Source organism: Ictidomys tridecemlineatus, chromosome X (assembly GCF_052094955.1).
Source record: "Ictidomys tridecemlineatus isolate mIctTri1 chromosome X, mIctTri1.hap1, whole genome shotgun sequence".
Taxonomy (NCBI): domain Eukaryota; kingdom Metazoa; phylum Chordata; class Mammalia; order Rodentia; family Sciuridae; genus Ictidomys; species Ictidomys tridecemlineatus.
The window spans coordinates 1,226,147-1,247,347 of record NC_135493.1 but is presented as its reverse complement, the minus strand read 5'-3'; the positions used below and the strand labels follow the sequence as shown (position 1 = coordinate 1,247,347).

At 47.5% G+C, this 21,201-nt stretch overlaps 1 protein-coding gene across 9 annotated transcripts in view; it reads left to right on the top strand.

Annotated features, from left to right (window-relative positions):
• Ikbkg (inhibitor of nuclear factor kappa B kinase regulatory subunit gamma) overlaps positions 1 to 21,185 on the top strand; it is a 49,278-nt gene extending 28,093 nt beyond the window's left edge. For 4 of the 9 annotated variants that reach the window (XM_040287243.2, XM_040287257.2, XM_078034036.1 and 1 more), the window contains 9 exons: positions 5,268 to 5,469; positions 7,046 to 7,257; positions 10,489 to 10,607; positions 12,580 to 12,732; positions 13,689 to 13,785; positions 14,827 to 14,970; positions 15,158 to 15,300; positions 15,518 to 15,579; positions 15,891 to 21,185. In XM_040287243.2, the coding sequence (XP_040143177.2) occupies positions 5,268 to 5,469; positions 7,046 to 7,257; positions 10,489 to 10,607; positions 12,580 to 12,732; positions 13,689 to 13,785; positions 14,827 to 14,970; positions 15,158 to 15,300; positions 15,518 to 15,579; positions 15,891 to 16,033 (1,275 nt within the window). In that variant the 3' untranslated portion in view covers positions 16,034 to 21,185. Of the gene's footprint in view, positions 1 to 209; positions 336 to 403; positions 806 to 5,267; positions 5,470 to 7,045; positions 7,258 to 10,488; positions 10,608 to 12,579; positions 12,733 to 13,688; positions 13,786 to 14,826; positions 14,971 to 15,157; positions 15,301 to 15,464; positions 15,580 to 15,890 lie in introns of those variants that run through there. The other 5 variants (XM_021720430.3, XM_013365344.4, XM_005340656.5 and 2 more) reach the window with 5 other exon arrangements.
• Positions 21,186 to 21,201: the final 16 nt, after the last annotated feature.

Below are 21,201 nucleotides of genomic sequence, written 5' to 3'. Positions count from 1 at the left end.
CCCTGACCAGCCCCGCGCATGAACAGCCCCGCCCCTCGGGCACCTGCACTGATGGTTGATCCGCCCGCTGTCCTCCCTGCACGAGATCGGGATGCTTTATGGGCACGGGGCAGTCCCAGGCAGTTTCCCCGCGTCCCTACTGCCAGATCAGCATCACCCTACGGTCTGGTTTTCTACTTCCGCCAGTAGCGTGGCCACGCCTCCCAGGCACCCTTCTGGATTCTGGGCGGGGCTTTCTGCCTTTTGATCTTGGCCCCTCCCGTGTCAGGGGTGGGACCGTCGAGGAACGCCTAGCGTCTGGATGCGCTGCCTTCAGAGTAGGGGTAGTGTAAATGGTAAAGCCCTGAAAAGTAGAGACTGGCCCTTTTCCCTGGGGAGTGTTCTGCTGGCTAGTTTAGGCTAGCGGGTTCTGGCTTCCCTCAGGAACAAGAAATGGCCTTGCAGTGGCCTTGCATCTCTTGCCAGCCTCTTGTACTCCTGGGGTCAGGAATTGTGTATTTTACTTCCGGATCTCAGGACAACGACGCCGGAAGCCGGAAGCGGGGGTTTCCATATCGGGGAAGGGAAGGGCGGCCTCCGGACAGGCGAGTTTTTCCGAGTGTCCGGGCCCAGGAAACTCTCGCAGCCCGCTGCTCCAGCCTTTCTCACGTCTGACCTACACTGGTGACAGGTGTGGTCCCCTTCTTCCAAGATAGGGTTCCATCGGCGGGCGTTCTGCTGCCTCTGAAACGTCTTCTGATGTCCAGGCTTCTCCTGTTGGGCCCTACCGGTTCCGGCTTCGCGCTTTTAGAACACCAGGACCCAGGTTATTTGGGCGGCGAGTGGGACTGGTTCTGCTCCTCTCTTGCCGCGGCGATCTCTGTCTCACCATGTCTCTAGTGCAGGAACTCTTCTAGTCCTGAGACATTTCCTGTTCATCAAATTTGTGTGCAAGTCTTTAAAAAGGACTGGAGTAGAGCTTGACAACTAAGCGTCTTACTTCACGCGCCTCAGTTTGCTCACTTGCAAAACAATTACTATCTACCTGCCCTCATACCATTTCTGTGACCTGAGAACTAGAGGGTCGTCTTGGTATATTCTAGAAACACGGAGGAAGCGCACAGGGAACGTGGGCAGCATAGTTGGAGAGGGAGGGATGGGGAGACCAGATGGTATAGAGTCTTGTAGGCCTTTGACTTTTATTCTGAGAGCAAGGGAGAGCCAAGGTAAGGTTCATGGTAGAGGAGGGATGTGACCTGAGTTACCTATTTTTGGTACTGGGGATTGAATCCAGAGGTACTCTACCACCGAGCTACATCCCCAGCTCATTTTATTTTTTTTGTTTTGAGACTGGGTTTTGCTAACTTGCTCAGGCTAGCCTTAAACTTGCTATTCTCCTGTTGCAGCCTCTTGAGTACCTCTAGAGTATCTGAGATTACAGGTGTGCACCACCACACCAGCCTGAATTATCTTTTAGGCAGATCTTATAGCCACCGTGAGAACAATGGACTGTAGGGGGCAAGACTGGAACCAGGATAGTGTGTTAAGAAGTTATTGCAGGGGGCTGGGGATGTGGCTCAAGCGGTAGTGCGCTTGCCTGGCATGCGTGCGGCCCGGGTTCGATCCTCAGCACCACATACCAACAAAGATATTGTGTCCGCCAAAAAGTAAATAAATAAATAAATTTAAAAAAAAAGAAGTTATTGCAGTATTCCAGGTGTGAGAGACAATGGTGCTGTGAACATTTTATTATTAAAAATTAAAAAAATGTGGGCTGGGGATGTGGCTCAAGGGGTAGTGCGCTCGCCTGGCATGCGTGTGGCCTGGGTTCAATCTTCAGCACCACTTACAAAGATGTTGTGTCCACCGAAAACTAAAAAGTAAATATTAAAAAAAATTTTAAAAATGTATTAAAGTGGAAAGATTAGTAAATTCCATAAACCCATCTCTCACTTTACAATTATCAACTAGTAACCAAGTGTTTAATTTATACTCCTCAAAATTCTCTTTGGTTATTATTTTCCATAACATCTTTTTTGAGAAATAATTCGCATGCTAAACAATTGACCTATTCAGTGTACAGTTCAGTAGTTTGTAGCATATCTACTGATGTATAGCCATCACCATTATTTCCAGAACATTTTTATCACCCTAAAAAACAGCCTTGGGCCCTTTAAACACCCTTCTGGCCTCACTCACCTCATTTCCTTAAGTAGCCTGGAAACTGCTTTTTTTTCCTCTGTGGATTGTCCATTTTGTACATTTCTCATAAATGGAATCATACAACATGTGTTCTTTTGTGACTTGTTTCTTTCTCTTACCATAGTGTTTGGAAGATTTGTTTATGTTGTAGCATGTGGATGTACTAAATTTTGTTTATTAACCAGTTGATGGACATTTGGGTTGTTTCCATTCTTTTGCTGTTTTGAGTAATGCCACTATGAGCATTCATATGTGGATATATTTTCATTTGTCTTGGGTATATACTTAGGAGTTCCCCATTTATTTATTTGGTACTGGGATTCTAACCCAGGGGTGCTTTACCACTGAGTTACATCCATGACCTTTTAATGCTTTATTTATTTATTTTTTATTTTGAGACAGGGTCTCTCACTGAGTTGCCAAGGGTGGCCTTCTAAGTCAGCCTCCCAAGTCACTGGATTACAGCTGTGCACCACCATGCCCAGTTCTCTCTTTATTTATATTTATTTATTCACTTTTTTGTGGTGCTGGGAATCAAACTCAGGGTCTAATGGATGCTAGACAAGTGCTCTACCACTGACCTATATTCTCAGCCCTGAGAAGTTAGTTTTGAGAGGACTATTAGACATTCAAATAGGTATATCAAGTTTGATATGTGAGTCTGGAATTCAGAAAAGAGGTCTATTTTTGGGTGTTATTTTGGAATGACTACAGGATTGAGTATAGTTAGAGAAGAGAAGTGGTTCTAGGACAGCTCTGGGTACCTCTACATGAAGGTATGAGAACTTAGTGAAAGAGCCTGAGCAGGATCAGTCTTTGAAGTGGGAAGGACACCAGGAGACTGGGTTGTTAATGGAAGCCAAGGAAGAAAGTATGTGGAAAAAGATGGAGATGTCAGGTCAGCTTCTGTGTTTGGGTCAGTGGGGGTATAAGTGAGATGTTGTAAGTGCTAACAATCAAAACAGTCAAATTTTTTGGTACTAGGGATTGAATCCACGGGTACTTTGACACTGAGCTACCTCTACAGATCTCTCTTTTTTGGGGGAGGGTTTACCAGGATTGAACCCATGAGCACTCGACCCCTGAACCATATCCCCAGCCCTATTTTGTATTTTATTTAGAGACAGGGTCTCACTGAGTTGCTTATTGCCTCGCCATTGCTGAGGCTGGCTTTGAACTTGTGATCCTCCTGTCTCAGCCTCCCCAGCTGTTGGGACCCAGTCATTTTTATTTTTATTTTTTTGAGACATGGTCTAAGTTGCTGACGCTGGCCTCAAACTTGGGATACTCCTGTTCCAACTCCTGAATCACTGGGATTACAGGTGTGCACCACTAGCCCAGTAAAACAACCAGATTTAATCAGTGTTAAAGTCAACATTCCTAGCATCAGGCCTGCTGCTGGAAACTTACATTGGGATTGACCTCCACTTCCTGGTAATCAGTCTTCTTGGGTGGATATGAAATGGTGGATCTGGTACTGCTCCTCATGGTCTATATCTAAACTCAAGCGAACAAGAGCAGCTCACCTACTCTGCTTTGCTGTCTCAGGTCCTGCTCTCTATTTCAAATTTCTCAGTACATGTCAGACACTACAAGTCTCTTCTTACCTTTATCTTCCCAACTGTAGGGAACACTCCTTAGACCTGGCATGGTATTCTTGAAGCCCCTCTTCTGTGTAAGAATTTCTGTGACTGCCAGAAAATGACAAGAAACTGGGTGGCTTCAAATAACATAAATTTAATCTCTCAGTTCTGGAGGCTAGAAGTTCAAAATCAGAGGGTGAACAGGCCATATTCTCTCTGCAAGTTCTAGGAGAAGATCCTCCCTTGTCTTTTCTAGGTGCTGGTGGTGCAGTTGTTCTTGGCTTGTTCTCACATCACTCCCATCTCTACATGGCTTCCTCCTTGTGTGTTTCCCTTTGTTTTCTACTTTTTCTTCTCTCACAGGAATCCTTGTTATTGGAATCAGGGCCCACCCACATAACCCAGGATAATATCATCTTGAGATCCTTGATTAAACTACATCTGCAAAGACCTATTTTCCAAATAAAGTCACATTTATAGGTTTCAAAGGTTAGGGCAGGGGCTAGGGATGTGGCTCAAGCGGTAGCGCGCCCGTCTGGCATGCGTGCGGCCCGGGTTAGATCCTCAGCACCACATACCAACAAAGATGTTGTGTCCGCCGAGAACTAAAAAATAAATATTAAAAATTCTCTCTCGGGGCTGGGGATGTGGCTCAAGTGGTAGCGCGCTCGCCTGGCATGCGTGCGGCCCGGGTTCGATCCTCAGCACCACATACCAACAAAGATGTTGAGTCCGCCAAAAACTAAAAAATAAATATTAAAAAAAATTCTCTCTCTCTCTCTCTCTCTCTCTCTCTCTCTCTCTCTCCTCTCTCACTCTCTCTAAAAAAAAAAAAAAAAGGTTAGGGCATGGCCATATCTTTTTTTTTCTTTGTACCAAAGGTTGAAGCCAGGAATGCTTTATCACTGAGCCACATTCCCAGCCCTTTTATTTTTATTCTGAGACAAGGTCTTGTTAAGATTCTGGGGGTCTTGGCTAAGTTGCTAAGGCTGTCCTTGAACATGCCATCCTTTGATCTCAGCCTTCCAAGCTGCTGGGATTATAGGCATGCTCTACTGTGCCTGGTCATGGTCATATCTTTTTTGGGGGCTATTATTCAACTTATCACACTAGGTGAGGGTAAGAGGCCCTGACCCTCCACTTCTTAGAAGTGTGGGAAGGGATAGGGTAGGATTCCCAAAATACTGGCATTTGCCATCTATAAATAATCCTCTCCCTTTGGATTTTTTTTTCCTGTAGTGGGGATTGAACCCAGGGCCTTGTGCATGCTAGGTAAGCACTGTACCATTGAGCTGTATCCCCAGTCTTAATCCCCTCCCTTTGGAGTGGGAATGTGTGCTACCTCAGACCAAAACTCCATTTCAGCATCTGGTTATACTAGATGAAGTGGTTGGCATTCTGCTGCAAATATGGGCCCAGAGCTTCTGCACAGAGTAACCACCTTGTCCTGCTGGGCAAGAGAATTCTGTATGGTGTCATGTGATGCCTGCTTTTCTTTTCCAGACACTGACTTGTTGGATGAGCAGGCATCTCTGGAAGAATCAGCTGTGTGAGATGGTGCAGCCCAGTGGTGGCCCAGCAGGGGACCAGGACGTGCTGGGTGAAGAGTCTTCTCTGGGAAAGCCGGGCATGCTACATCTACATTCGGAGCAGGGCATCCCTGAGACCCTCCAGCGCTGTCTAGAGGAGAATCAAGAGCTCCGAGGTGGGTCCAGTGGTTGGGGTGGTGGGGTGGAGTGGAGTGAAAAGTTAGGAAGTCTAGCCTTTGCTGAGTGGAACGTTTATTCCTATCACCTGCACCTTCATGTTTGTTAGGTCTGGATGGGTATGTGCCTGAGAGCATACCCAGGTGGTCTCTAGTTAGCATTTCAAGCTTAGCCGCCCTCTGGCTTGGTTTCAGTTGGGGTTTGCTGGAAGTACATTTAGGTGCAAATTAGTGTGCAGGATTAGTGTGTATTTTTTATTTTGTTAGCAGAGATTGAACCCAGGGGTGCTTAATCACTGAGCCACATTCCCAGCACTTTTTATATTTTATTTACAGATAGGGCCTTGTTAAATTGCTGAGGCTGGCTTTGACTTGTGATCCTCCGGTCTCAGCCTACTGAGCTGCTGGGATTACAGGTGCACGCCACTATGCCTGGCTCAGGAAATGTGTTTAGAGTGTTCTCAGGACTGATATTGGGAATGAGAAGGATAGGGAAAAAAGTTAGGCTGGGCAGAGGGAGAAGTGGGCTATGAGTACAGGGAACTCTGTAGCTGGAATGACCTTTTCAAGTTGAGCCAAACTTGGCCAGGTCTCTGTATCCATGCAATGATCAATCATTAACTATTGTTGATCCTGGAAGTGGGCAGTACCAGATTCTGTGGGTAGGGCTTGGCTCTTGGCTGGGACAGTGGCTTTCTGGAGCAACTGAGGCAGTCCTCTGGAGGCCTCAGCAGAAAGCCTTCTGTCCTCTAGTGTGGCTGGGCACCAATATTTTCCTGGGTCAGCATCCATGTCTCCATGACAGTTCTCCTCATCCTTGTGCTGCTCAGCTTCACCGGCTTTCAGAGAGCAGATGCACATTCCCACCTGCCTCCCACTAAGTGGAACATCCTTGTCTCCCTTCCCCTCATCCTTTTCCTTCCAGCTCATGATCGTGCCACCTGGTTTTTGGGGGTAGTCTTCCTCCTTTGGCCTGCTAGTCCTTTGGTTTGAGTGGGCCTCAAGTACCCAGGTGGCCTCTAGTTAATTAGGACACTTGCTGTAGGGACTTTGAAATGACCTGGCTCACAGTTGCTGGGGGAGGGAGAGGCACTGGCACTGGGAGTGGTGGGGCACCCAACACTTTTTGTTGTCACTCTGAGTCCCAAATGTGTATTATTATTTTTTCTCTTTTTGGGGATTGAACCCAGGGGTGTTTTATCACTGAGCTATAAGCCTAGCCCTTTTTATTTTTTATTTTGAGACAGGGTCTCTTCAAGTTGCCCAGGTTGGCCTAGAACTTGCCATCCTCCTTAAAGTGAAGCTCACATGTTTAGTGTGGTGTTTCAGAAACTTACGGGCATATCATTAGTAGTTGATTTTGAAAGTGTTTAAAAAAATGAAGGGGAGTGTTTAGAAGCCATCTATCTTAGGGAGAGGTCACCTAGTAGTATGGGAGGGTACTGTGATGGTTAGCCCAGCTTCAGACCTTGGGCCTTGTAGGCCTCATACCTGTGTAAGCTCCAACAGGGGCTGGTGCTCCAGGCTGCCTGACTCTTGGGACTCACCTCGCCTTTGCTGTCTCTTGTGCCCCCAGATGCCATCCGGCAGAGCAACCAGATGCTGCGGGAGCGCTGTGAGGAGCTGCTACATTTCCAAGTCAGCCAGAGGGAGGAGAAGGAGTTCCTCATGCACAAATTTCAGGAGGCTAGGAAGTTGGTGGAGAGATTGAGCCTGGAGAAGCTGGACCTGAGAAAGCAGAGGGAGGAGGCCCTGAAGGAGGTGGAGGACCTGAAGTTATGTCAGCAGGTAGGTAGCAGGCAGGGCAGGCTCTTTCCTTGGAGCTTGGGGCTGTAGATACACCTGCATACTGTTTTTTTTTTTTTTAACCAGGAATTGAACCCAGAGGCACTTAACCCCCCGAGCCACATCCCCCTCTCTTTTTATTTTTTTATTTTGAGACAGAGTCTCACTAAGTTGATGAGGCTGGCCTCAAACTTAATCCTTTTGTCTCAGCCTCCTGAGTTGCTGGGATTACAGGTATGGACCACTGTATCCTGGCTTTCACCTATGTTCTGTAAACCATAGGGACACCAGTGTTCTCACAAGGAACCCATGGTCAGGGATCCCCCAGAGCACCCTCAGGCTTGATTTGCAGGACTCACCTGAGAGAAGCCATCATACTCACAGCTATAGCTTATTACAGTGGAAGGATATAGATTAAAGTCAGCTGAGGTTCAAGGTGCATAGAGTAAGGACCAGGGGAGGCCAGTGTGAGCTTCTAGGTGGCCTCACAGGGAGCATGCAGACAGTGCTTGCTTCTCTCATTAGCCATGTGGAACAATGTACATGGAGTATAGTCAGCCAGGAAGCTCACTTGGTCCCTGGTGTCTAGGGACCAAGAGTGAATGAATGAAAGTGTCAGGTTGGGGGAAGGGCCCAAGTGAAAAATGACAGAATGTCAATGTCTAAATGATGAGGCCAGTGTGTCTGGGGTTTTATTGGGGTCAATTGTGTAGGCGTTGAGCACCATAGTTGGTGACCTGAGTGGTTCAGGCACCAGCCACCCCAAAGTTTATCCAGTTCTACGTGGCCCAAGGCCCCCACCTGCATCATAGCATCAGCATAGATTACCTGGCTTGGGTCCTAAAACCCAGGTGAACCAGACATGGTCATCAGGCAGGATGTTCAAGAGCCTTAGAGGTCATCCTCTAGGAGCCAGGCAGGACCCAGACTCAACTTTAGGAGGTTCAGGCTGTGGCCACCTCATGGACCTGTGAGTTGGCTCTTCAGTGTACTGTCCCCAAAGGATGACATGCTTACTGTGGGCTGAGGAGGGTGTTTCAGGGCCTTTCTGACTTGGCTGCTCTCAAGATCCTGGGACAATAGTTGAGCAGGATATGTGCTGTCCGGGAAGGGCAAGGTGGGGGCATGGGAGTGGGGGGCACCTGATGCAGGCAGACTGCCAGCCCTGGAGGAAAGGCATATGCTGTGTGCCTCACTACTGGGAACTTCTGGCTCAAGGTGCTTGTTTCTCATTTGTGGAAGTGTAAAGAGTTTGCTAGGGCTGCGGAAGCAGAGTACCACACACTGGGGGCTTAAACAACAGATCTGTTTTCCCCCAGTTCTGGAGGCCAGAAGACTGAGTTCAAGATGTGGTCAGGGTAGATTCCTTCTGAGGACTGCAAGAGAGAATCCATTCAAGGTCCTCTCCCAGTGTCTAGTGGCTCCTGGCAGTCGTTGGTGTTCCTTGGCTGGCAGCTGCATCTCTTCAGTGTCTGCTTCTGTCATCATGTGACCTTCTCTCTGTGCATTTCTTTTTATAAGAACACCAGTGTCAAATAAAGGTGGGCATTCCTTTTAACTGTGAAAACAGATTTTGTTCAGTAACTGTTGTCAGTAGGGAAAAGAGCTGAGATTATAGTTGACCAGTATTTTAAAGAGAGAATGGTGGCTAGAATGTAGCTCAGTGGTAGAGAGTGTACTTAGCATGCATGAGGCCTGAGGTTCCAACCCTAGCATTGAAAGAGAGGGGGCAGACTATGAATTAGAGTGTCAGGTGCGGGGAAGGGCCCAAGTGAAAAATGACAAAGGGTATCAGCATCCAGGTGATGAAGCCAGTGTGTCTCTGAGCTGGCAGTTAATAAAGTTAGGATTATGTTCTCTCAAAGAGACTGGGAGAGTGTGGAAACATCTTTTTTGATGATTCCATTTCAAAGGAATAGCTCTTAAGTCCTTGAGGTAGACACTGATAGGTTGTAGAAGATACACAGATATCTGAGACAGAGGAAGGACTCATAGCTGACAGTTCTTGTAGTAAATGCTCCAAGAAAGGTCAGTGATCTATGTTAGGTGTTGGCCAGAATGGATAGTTCTTTTAACAGCTGTGAGCATTTCCATACAGCATCTGGGAAGCTGCCTGGTGCATCTCACTAGCATGGCCTTAGGCTGTTGAAAGCCCTATTAAAGTTTGATTAAGTATGTCTCTGTCTCTGTCTCTCTCTCTCTCTCTCTCTCTCTCTCTCTCTCTCTCTCTCGGAATTGAATCCAGGGCACCACTGAGCTATGTTCCTAGCCATTTTATTTTATTTTGAGACAGGATCTCACTAAGTTGCCCAGTCTAGCCTTGAACTTGCCGTCTTCCCGCCTCAGCTTTCCTACTTGGGTTAAGTCTCTTAAATGCAGGGTTTGAATGGAGTGTTTGCAGAAAGTCCCCCTACCACCACTGAACTTCATCCCCAGACCTTTTCATTTGTTATTTTCAGTCTTGCTAAGTTGCTGAGGCTGGCCTTAGACTTGTCTTCCTTGTGCCTCAGCCTCCCAAGTTACTGGGATTACAGGCATGTGCCACTGAGCACAGAGAGTTTTTATTATTAGTATTTAAAAAGATTCAGTATCCACTCTTGCTTTGTGAAACCTCCCATCTTCTAAGGGCCCTACGCCCACAGACTAGGCTTGTATTTTTGTTGCTGTTCAAGTCTTGCCTCCTTTGGCATCGACTCTCAAAGATAAGAGAGCTTGCCTGCTGGGGCCATAGTCACATGGCCTCCAGGTTCGGACCTTATGGTCTGGTGGCCAGGGTAGTACCTGAGCTGTCAGGAGCCACACAGGACTCCAGATACCTCTATGTTCGTGTGTCTCTTTGGGGTCCCTTGTTCCCCATCCACAGGGATGCAGGAAGGACTAGGAGGCATGGACTCTTGGGACTTGATCCCTTCACATTGCCTCAGTTGCCTTGCTAGGGTTGGGTAGCTGCTGGAGGTGAGGCATAAGATGAGTTGGGGAGGGATGGGAAGAGACTGGTAAATATATCTCATCCAGCAGCAAGGGTCAAGGTGGACCACTGGGGAAGGTCAGGTGGCCATCACACTCATGAGGCTCTGGGGTGTCTGGGTTTGGAAAGTGATGAGGACAGGAGAGAAGCCCTGAGGGTGCACATACCTCAGTCATTTGCAGGTTGCCCCTTAGGAACTGGGGATGCCAGGAGTGGGAAGCTGGGCAGAAAGTAGCACTAACAGGAGGTGACCTTTTCTTCTATAGCAGATGGCTGAGGACAAGGCGTCTGTGAAAGCCCAGGTGACATCCTTGCTGGGGGAGCTCCAAGAGAGCCAGAGTCGCTTAGAGGCTGCCATCAAGGAACGGCAGGATTTGGAGGGCAGGTGAGTAGGGAGGGAAAGCCAGTCCTGGAGGCCACTTCCAGGGTTTCAAATGAGGAGGGTGTAGAAGCCTCTGGGGATTCCTCTATGAGAGGGCAGATGTCTGTTATGGCAGATTTTTGACAGTTCTGGTCCAGGTATCCAGGACATGGCTCCTAGCTATTACTTCTAGGCTTTCCAGTCCTTTGCTAGAGTTTGTGTTATTTCCTTTGGAAGCTTTTCATGGGCCCCCAAGGCCACACTCTGATAGGTGATTCTCTGGAAGCACTCCCAGGACGCAGCACATAGTTGCCTTCCAGGCTGAGGTTTATCACAGGGGAAGGGTGCACTGTGGGATCCTCTAGTATAAGATCCCTAGCTGAAGACTGGAGAAGCCTGCCTCAGGCTCTCTGTGTACCCCTCTGAGGTATACAGAGTAAACCACTTCCCACATGTGCCTAATGGAGATAGCACCTTGGGTTTCTTCTGGGGGCTACTCATGTTGGCACCCTCTCCAAGGCACATACTAAAATTCCTGAATCCTGGCAGAATGTGTGGGTGCTCACCTTAGTGAATGTTGTTTATACAGAGTTTGGGCACAGGAGCCACCCTTATCAGCAGGGAAAGCATCTGAGCAGTGCAGGGAACTTGCACCAGCTGAGGGTCAACCTTGAAAGCTAGCTGCCTCAGGCCTGCCTGTTATTCTTTTGCAAAGTGAGTTTGGTCATTTTAAGTGGGATCATTTGGTCAAAGTGCAGGGATGGTGCTCTGGTTCTTATACTGCCCTGCTGCTGCTCTCCAGACATTTGGATGCAGCTGACATGGTGGCCTCAGCCCTCTTAATGCAGTATTAAGGTGGTCATTGTGCACATGGGGTAGTTGTCAGGGAAACCTTTCTGCAGAAGAGGGTAACTAGACTCCAGTTCAGAAAGAGCTGGTGGTGGAAGTGAAGAGGAAGCATGAGCAAAGGCAGAAGTGGAGAAGGCCTGATACTTCAGGCCTGCCTTGTCAGAGTTGTGGTGACCTTCAGCTGGAGGCTACCACAGGGCCACATGGAAACATCCACCATTGCTGCTGCAGTGGTGGCTTTTTTTGTTTGTTTGTTTTTTATGTGATACTGGGATTTGAGCTACATCCCCAGCCCTTTTTATCTTTTATTTTGAGACAGGGTCTTGCTAAGTTACTGAGACTGGCCTGTACTTGAGATCCTCTTGCCTCAGTCTTCCAAGTTGCTGAGATTATAGGCATATGCCACTGTGCCTGAGTAGTGGGTATTGAAGGCCCTGGGGCAGCAGGATAATGAGGCTGGAGCTTGAAATTGGAGATTAAGGAAGCTGTGAGGCTCAAATCAGAGGATTTGGGGATCATAGGGTGATTGAGGTGAGACAGCCTGAGCTGTTGTAGTGAGATGGAGAGAGAAATTCCCTACCAGGGCCATTGATGTCATGTCCTGTCTTACAACTCCCTGTGATCCAGGTGTGGGAACTGAGCCTGCAAACAGCTGGGACTCCAGCTGAGCTGTGGGCAGCAACAGGGCTGGAGCTGAGCTCTGGTCTGCTGTTGAGTTCAGTGTTTGCATTCTCAGGTGGGCAGTCTCCCTATTTTTTCTAGAATAGTCTGTCCTGACACCCATTCCCTCAGACTGCTCTTGTTGAGGCCCCAGCACCTTCCTAGAGGTTCCTCTCACATTGTAGTGGGCATCTTGGGATGCAGGTGGGCCATCCTTTTTTCAGTTCACCCCCTTCTCTTGGCTTTTAGTCTCCTAGCCATCTGCACTTGGTTGTTTCCTGGGCCCCTGTACTGGAGCAAATTCATCTCAGGTGGAGCTCCTTATCATCTGTTCTCCACCTGGCTCCCAGTCTTCTTTCCTATTTTTGGTGGCAGTGCCTCCACTCTGCCACTCAGAGTCAGCAGTCACAGGGTGTTCAGAACCTAACCCCTTGCCCATGCTGTCCTTTTTGATGCCCCCTCAATGTGTTCTTCCTTCCTGTGCCAGGGTGCGGGCCGCCAGTGAACAGGCCAGGCAGCTGGAGAGTGAGCGGGAGGCACTGCAGCAGCAACACAGTGTACAGGTGGACCAGCTGCGCATGCAGAGCCAGAGTGTGGAGGCCGCCCTGCGCATGGAGCGTCAGGCTGCCTCGGAGGAGAAGTGAGTTGGTGTGGAGGGGTGGTACTGGGGGTTGCCAACGGGCCTGTGGCTTTTCCTGCCTTCTGGGGAGCCCTTGCAGGGACTGGCTGTGGATGAGGGTTGACTCCCCACCTTAGCCTTGCTAATAGTAGAGTCCATTGTTATCATAGTCAAATAATTCATCTTTGAGACTAGACAAAAAAATTTTTTTGGTAATGGAGATTGAACCCAGGGGTGCTATATCACTGGCTGACCCTATATCCCCAGTCCTTTCTTATATTTTTTTGAGACAGGGTCTTGCTAAGTTGCTGAGGCTGGCCTCAAATCTGCCATCCTTCTGCCTCAGCCTCCTGAGTCACTGGGATTATAGATGTGTACCACTGCACCTGGCTAAGACAAAAATATTATCTTTGGTTCAGTCCGCATTCATATTTCCCTTTGTATTCTCCAAATGTTCTTGCCAGCCCTTCTACTGCTTTCTGGTCTAGGATCCCAAGTTCCTTTCCTTGGCATGCCTTTTCAGTCTCCTTTAATCTAGAACACTCTCCCTGCCTTTCTATGCTTTTCATGAAGTTGACAATTTTGAAGATTACAGGATAGTTCCACCTTATGACAAACATTTTATTAATTTTTTTATTGTTTTGCAATACTGAGGATGGAACCCAGGGCTTTGCACATGCTAGGCAAGCACTCTATCACTGAGCTACACCCCTAGTCCTTATTATAAACATTTAAAATTATTGGCTTTAAGGAAACTGATAGGAACTATTGAGTAACCAAGTCAGTTGCAGTGAATATTTGTTGTCAGCAAAGCCTGCCTCAGAGTTGATGACCTTAGGAGTCCAGATGTACCCTTGGAAGGCCCCATTCCAGGTTTGTGATATGACAAGAATTAAGAGGGTAGAGCTAGAGGCAGGGAAGCCATGCCTGGGCTGGGACAAAGTGGTTTCTCCAATGAAAGCTCCTTTTTTGTGCAGGAGGAAGCTGGCCCAATTGCAGGTAGCCTATCATCAGCTCTTCCAAGACTATGACAACCACATCAAGAGTAGTATGGTGAGCAGCGAGCGCAAGCGAGTAAGTATGGCCAGCCTGCACTGTCTTGAGAGGACTTCACCTCTTCCTGTCTCCCCAAAGACAGACAAGATCACAGTTCTTGAGACCTGAAAGAATTAGATTTGGGGGTGCGGGGATACTTGACTTGCCCTAGACCTTCCTTAGGCTGCAGCTGTGACAGTTCAGAGAAGGCCACAGGGATATGGGGCACATTGCCAGGTCCCAGGGTGGGCTGGCCTAGGGACACATTCAGCCCTCACCAGTGTAGTTCTTGGCTAAATTTTCCCTGAGCCAGGAAAAGCTGTAGTATTGATTGTATCCCAGCATGGAAAGAGAGCCGAAAGCTCTTTTCTAGTTTGTCCTCACAAGACCTAAACTGGGTGCGGTTTTAGCAATCACATTTTAAGAAGGATATTGTCAACCACAGATGTACTCTGCAGAGATTTATGAGGATTAAGCCTGAAACCAGGTCACCTGAGGAAAAGTTAGTTACAAAAATGGCACTTAATCTCTGGAACGAAATCCTGGCATGGAGGCAGGGTGTAGGGGGAGCGGAGGAAGTGTGTATGTGTGTTTATGGGGAGGGGTGTCTGTGTGGGATGAGCGGACCTTTGATCAGATGGCTGAGTGGAAGGACTAATGGATTGAGGCTTAGATGGTGGGTCTATAGTTGGTAGCATATGGAGTGGGCAGCCTCAGGATGGAGTGTGGCTCTTGTCCTTAAAGGGTTGAAGGATTCTGTGAAGGGAATGAGTGCCTTGGTGGGAGGATGAACCAGATGGCCTCAGAGTTCTTCTCAATTCCAAGATCCTTAATATGTCTTGAAAAAAAAACCTCAGCATTTCTTAAGTCCTGTGGGGAAGTACCAGGATGCAGCTTTCTTGCATATGTTGAGATCTTGTGATTGGCCCTGAAATCCAAGGAGCTGGTGTTGTCCCAGCTTTGGCCAGCCAGGGCTCCCTTTTGTCCTCAATTCTCACTCGAAGCAGTGGCCTACCTGGGTAATGGCTCCACCCTGCCCTGTTCTGGGAGGCTCTGTCAGTGCCCTTTGCCAATCTCTAGGGAATGCAGCTGGAGGATCTCAGGCAGCAGCTCCAGCAGGCTGAGGAGGCCCTGGTGGCCAAGCAGGAAGTGATTGACAAACTAAAGGAAGAGGCTGAGCAGCATAAGATTGTGATGGAGACGGTACCAGTCCTGAAGGCCCAGGTGAGGTCTCTCCTCCTTATTGCGATCCTTGACCTCCCAGTGTGCTTGGGGTTACTTGTGATGTATTTGCTCCCTCTGTGTTGCCAGAGGTTCACAGAGGGCATGAGGAGGTTTCACTTTGTTACCCCAGGCCTATCATGATGTGCCCAATGGGTGGTGGGCGTGTCCCTCTCTTGAATTTTGCCAGGCGGATATCTACAAGGCAGACTTCCAGGCTGAGAGGGAGGCCCGGGAGAAGCTGGCTGAGAAGAAAGAGCATCTGCAGGAGCAGCTGGAGCAGCTGCAGCGGGAGTATAGCAAGCTAAAAGCCAGCTGCCAGGAATCAGCCAGGTAGGCTTCCAAGAGTGGCCATGTGAGGAGTGGGCGTAGCACTCGGCAGTGACCAGTAGTAATTGCAGGAGACTGATGACTCCTGGCTTTCAGATTAGGTTCCCTGTACTTCCCTTTCCTCTCCATCCACCCTATCCTTCCAATGGCCTTTTCTGCTGCTCCAGGTAGGAGCCTCACAAAAATGCATGCATTGATTGGACGGTTTCTGTTTTCAAAGGATTGAGGATATGAGGAAGCGGCATGTAGAGGCCTCCCAGCCCCCTTTACCCCCTACCCCAGGTGAGTGAGTGAGCATTGTTCTGCAGGAGGTGGGTGGGGAGGGCAGTGTACCGCTCTAGGAGAAGGCTCATTTCAGCCCTGAAGGTGGGTATCCCTGCTGCTCCCATCACTCACCCCACCCTGCCCCACCCTGAGGCCAAGGGGAGAATGTGGTGGTAGTGCTGGCTCCTGGTCACACAGTGGTGTTGATCCTAATGGTTGAACATGGCAGTCCTATCCAGTTTTGGTACCTTGTCAACCTCCCCTTCCCTCTGATTAGTACCCAGCTTGTACACAAGACCTATTTCCTGGTGCCTCTTTTCTTTTCTCAGCTCACCACTCCTTTCACCCGGCCGTACCCAACCAAAGGAGAAGCCCCCCTGAGGAGCCACCTGACTTTTGTTGTCCTAAGTGCCAGTACCAGGCTCCTGATATGGACACCCTACAGATACATGTCATGGAGTGCATCGAGTAGGGCCAGCAGATGCAAGGCTGCCTGAAGACGCCACACCCAGGACAATTCGATTTGTGCTTTCCTCTCCCACTTGCCTAATTCAGAATTAAGGGTTTGGTGGATAATGAGCAGGTCCTAGGAGCTTGCTGCAGAGCTCTTGCTTAAGTCTCTTGGTCTGCAGGTCCCCTCTTTGAGGGAAGAGGAAGCCTGAGTCAGACCTGATTCTCTGCTCTTTTCCTTCTGTCCTATCTGCCTGAACTACCTGTGTCTAGTGGCTAATCCATCCTTCCTTTCCCATCCCTGCAGAGAGGTTGGGCCAGGGACTCTCAGGGAGGACCACTTTTCCTTCCATTGGCTACCGACTTGCTGGCTCTGAGCTCCAGCCTCTCCTCCTGGGCCATGTGATAATCCACTTTGCAGCTGTACCAGGGTTGGTTGAACCAGTTGCTGCTGATGGCGTTTGGGTTGTTTGTAGTCCTTTTGCTCTCATAAATAATGGTGCAACGAAAATGCTTATGCACTAATCATGTGTATCTTTGCTAAGCAAGAGGTGGGTAGACCTTTGTATTTTTGCCACCTGCTGGGCATGCTACTCTTCACTAAGAGGGAGCTTAAGCATATTTTCCAAGGGGTATGTACCCTTTTTAATTCTTTTGTGAATGGGCTGTACATATCTTTTATCCATTTTCCTATTAGATTGTTACTTTTTGTTCCTCATTTTTTTAGGGGCTCTTTTGTCATTGGCAAGATTAGCTCTTGTCTGTAACAGAAAGTACATGTTTCTTTTCCCCTTTGATTTTGTCAGTGTAGTGTTCTGGCCTTGAGTGTTTTTTATTTTACATAGTCACATTATCCTTTTCCCGCTTCCATTGTTTTGGGTTTGGAGTTGTGAGCACTTTGTGGTCTGATGGATGCTTCACACGCATATACTTTATTTTTTTCTAACACCAAAGTGTGCCCTTGTCTTTGCCAAGCACTTATTGCCCAGTGTGAGTGGTTGTTGTGGTTCATCACATTCTAGAAGTGTCTGATACTGTATCAGCCCCAGATTCCTTGGCTTTACAGATGGAAGCCAGTTGACAATGATTGGCAGATGAGGAAGAATAGGGGACTCTTCACTTGTTTTGTAAAGTTCTGGATATTTCCTAAGATATTGAAGCCATGGGAACTAACTCTGCAATTCTAGTAAAGGAAAGGAAGTTGGAAATTGAGAAACACTCCAGTATCTATGTATCATTCACTTCTCAGTTCTGGGCCCTCCTTCCCTCAGCCCTCCAAGCTCCCTTGTTAGGAACAAGATGTAGATCTATCCCTGGGCTTTTTCACAGGGCTTTCTGCTGTTTGATAGTGAGAAGAATGACTAGAATTAGGATATTAGGACTTTTAAAAATAAGCCTCAGCTGGGAGCTTTCTTAGCATCTATAGGAAGTGGGGAAAAACTTTTCTATTTCCTAATGCCCACATATCTATCACACAGTACTTTGGGGAAGTGTTAAATACCCAGACAGGTTCTCTGCTCATGGTACTGCACTTAATACGTATTCCTGTAATTTTTCTGTAAGAGCACTATTTTGTTTTGGAGTGGTGCATGAGTTTCTGGTGGTTGCTCTAACAGATCACCAGAAACTTGGTGCCATTAAACAACAAAAACTTATTTTTTCATTTCTTGGAAGCCAGATACCTGAAGTCAAGTTGTTTTTTTGGAGCTCTGAGAATAAGTTCTGGGCCTGTTTCCTAGCTTCTGGTGGTTGCTGACAGTTCTTGGCTTGTACACCCATTATTCTTATCACTGCCTCTTTGTCACATGGCCTCTTCTATGTTTTCTGTTTCTTTTAAGGATACCAGATGTTGGATGTGGGGTCTATCAGGGTAATTCAGTATGATCTCCTCATCTTGTTATCCCTACCTTCACTACATCTATAAAGACCCCTTTCCCCAAAAAGGCCACATTCACAAGTTATTGGAGTTTGGACTTACACTTATCTTTTTGGAGCTACCATTCAACCCAGTATGAGGTTATCTGATTCAGATGTTAAAGATCAGGGCAAAGATCAGTTACCAAAGGCAGGTAACTCTAAGACCTGCAGATCTGCTAGCAGGACTTGGTCCCCAGGGTGGTGGTAGCCACCAGGCTACAGAATTTGATGTGGATTAACTCGGGGGACATCTTGTCTCTAAGTGGACACAACTGCCAGGGCCAGCAGGTATGACTGGGAGAGGCAGATAAGGTAGGTTGCAATAGGACCTTTTGCACCCTGTGTAGTGGCCACTAGCTGTGTAAGGACAGGTTTTATGCTTCTCAGGAGGGTGAACAGAGGTGTGTAGGAGCTCCTTCCTGATGAGCACCCTCTTCTGAAAGGGGCATAGAAAGAAGGTGAGACCCAAGGACACTGAGAAACTTTTCCAGGTGGATTATACAGCAGAGTTATCTGCAAGCCTGAAAAACACTCTGGCCTGGGCCCCCTGGACTGGTTGAGTCAGAATCAGGATGAGACCTGACTGGTTAGGACTCAATATGTTTTCCAGAGGCTGAGTGCCCTTGTTATGTGCTTCCCCCTTAGTGCTGGGCAGGTTTCGCCACACATTAGACAAAAGGTTTTGAATCCTACCATTTGCCCAGACATAGGGCATTCTACTTTCTTCTATTCTGGCCTTACTTAGGTTGGGCTTGTGGAACAACTTGTTCCTCCCATGAGGGAACCAGCCTGCCTTATAATTGAGGCCCATAAATCCATATAGCTAGAAATGTGTTCTACCCAGAACCCATGTCATTACCTTGTTGCTCAGGCATGTGTCCACTCCTCTTGGCTAAAGTCCAAGGGAAATCCAGACAGCCAATAAGCAGAGTACAAGAGTATTCCCATGCACTAGTAACCAAAACAACACAAACACAAACAATAAGCAAAAATGGTGTCAAACTAGAAACAGATGCAGTACTGCATGTAGGGCCCTGCTGAACAGGTGTGACATAGGCTTTATGATGGCATGCCTTATGAGGGGGCTGTTTGGTGAGTTGAAGCAAACATGTGAGAAGCATCCTCAGCTTTCTTCACCTTAAGACAGCAACTTGCACATTATCATCTGGCTACCAATGGCTGGTACATCCAGCATTTTGAACATCTTGCATATGGGTTGTGTTCTTTAGTATGTTGGTGTGGAAAGGCCAGGGGATGAAGTTATGTATAATGTGTGAAATGAAGCAGAAACTCCCAAGTGTACATCCTGCTGTCATTTGGATGGATATAGTATTGGAATTACTAGTAATGAAAAGGTTCCCCCCCATCATTCCCTGTTGTCACATATTCTTCCTTTGTGTCAGTCTCCTCTCTATAGGGATACCAGTGTCAAAAGAGATGGACAGACATTCATTAAAGCTGTGACAGTAGGGGAAAGAGCTGAGCTCTGAGCCAATCTGCAGAGGTGACTTTGTTAGAAGGGAGACTAGGGCCAGAGTAGCATCAGAGTCCTGAGTATTGAGCTGCAGCCAACAAGATGACTGATGCCTGGCTGTGGAGGGGCAGTGGAAGAGGAATTAAGGGCGGCTCCTGGACTTTTGGTTTAAACTGTGTATGCTGGGCCACCTATCAAGATTGGGACAAGGGAAAGGGAAGGTCAAAGTTAGGGGAGGGCTTTAAAGTCCACTTTGGCTTCAGCCAGGCTCTGTGTGAAATCCTCCTCAGTCCATGTTTTTCCTGGACTATTATGGTGTTGTCCTCACTGATTTCACTTGATACTGCAGGCTCTCCAGTCTGTTTCTTACACAGCAACCACAGTGATCTGGTAAATCTGTGTTTCTACTTTGCTTAATAATCCAGTGGCTTTCTGTTACTCCTCTTTTTGGTGCTGGAGGATTGAATCCAGGGGTGCCCTGCCATTGAGCTATATCCACAGCCCCTTTTTCTTTTTATTCTTTTTGAAAGAATAAAACTTAGTGAGACACAGCCCCCTCATAAGGCATGCCATCATAAAGCCTGAGTCTCACTAAGTTGGTGAGGCTGGCCTTGAACTTGCCACCTTCCTGCCTCAGCCTCCTGAGTACCTGGGGCTTCATGTATGTGCTACCACGCCCAGCTTTCTCTTACTCATGAGACCTAAATTCCATCCTCAGCCTTATGTTGCTTTGACCTCATTTCATGTCCTTTCCCTGCTGGCCCAGTCACACCACACTGTTCTTTTTTCCTCCTTTCCTCAAACATACAACACTTCTGTGTCTTAAGGCCTTTGTCCCTGTTGCCCCTTCTGCCAGGAAGACTCTGACCTGTAATCTTTGTGTAATTGCCTTCTTTTTGTCATTCAGCTCTGAGTGTAAACATCACCTCCTTCATCTGAAGTCTTAATCCTAGATCATGTTGCCTTGTTTTAATTCTTGGCTAGATAGTTAAAGTGACCTATTTTCTGTTTTGTTTCTGCTCTCCCTCTAGTGGAGGGAGAGCAGAAGCCTCATCCGTCCTAGTCAGGCAAAATCCCTAGAACAGTGCTCAGCACGAAGTGATAGTGCATGTTTATTGATGGTATGAGCTTGTCTCACACTGTCATCAGTATTGCTCTGTCAGTATTTTTGCGGACATCACCTGTCTATAAATGGTGGTTGCTGGAATTTACTATATTAATATGATAGAAACTATAGCACTGAAAACCTATTTTAGGCATTGGGTGACTACCTGTGGGGGGACTTCTTATAAACATTTAAACAGTTTGTTCAGAATTTGAATGTCTAGATCATGTTGGCCTTATCATGAATAGGCAAGAACACAGACTCTGAGACCACATGGACATGTCCTGCTCTGCCCCTCACTTAATTTCTCTGAGCCTTGAGGTGATGGCATGCACTTAGGACAGTGCCTGACCCTAGGTAGACGGGATAACTGTGAAGGCCATTCTAGTTTAGGTGGTTCCCCAAACGATTTTCCATTAGGTTGTTATTACTGTAAAGGTTTCAGATGTTTAAGGAAAGTTGGTGATTGCCTAGCACTAGAGGACTTGGGGTCAGATGGAGTGACTGCTAATGGATACAGACTTTATTTTTGGGGTGATGAGCATGTTATGAAATTGATTATGGTGATAGTTGGCACTTATCTACGAATATGCTACAGACCATTGAATTGTGTACTTCAAGATGGGTGAATTGTATGATCTATGGATTAAACCTCAATAAAGCTGGTATTAAAAAGTATCAATTGGGCATTGGT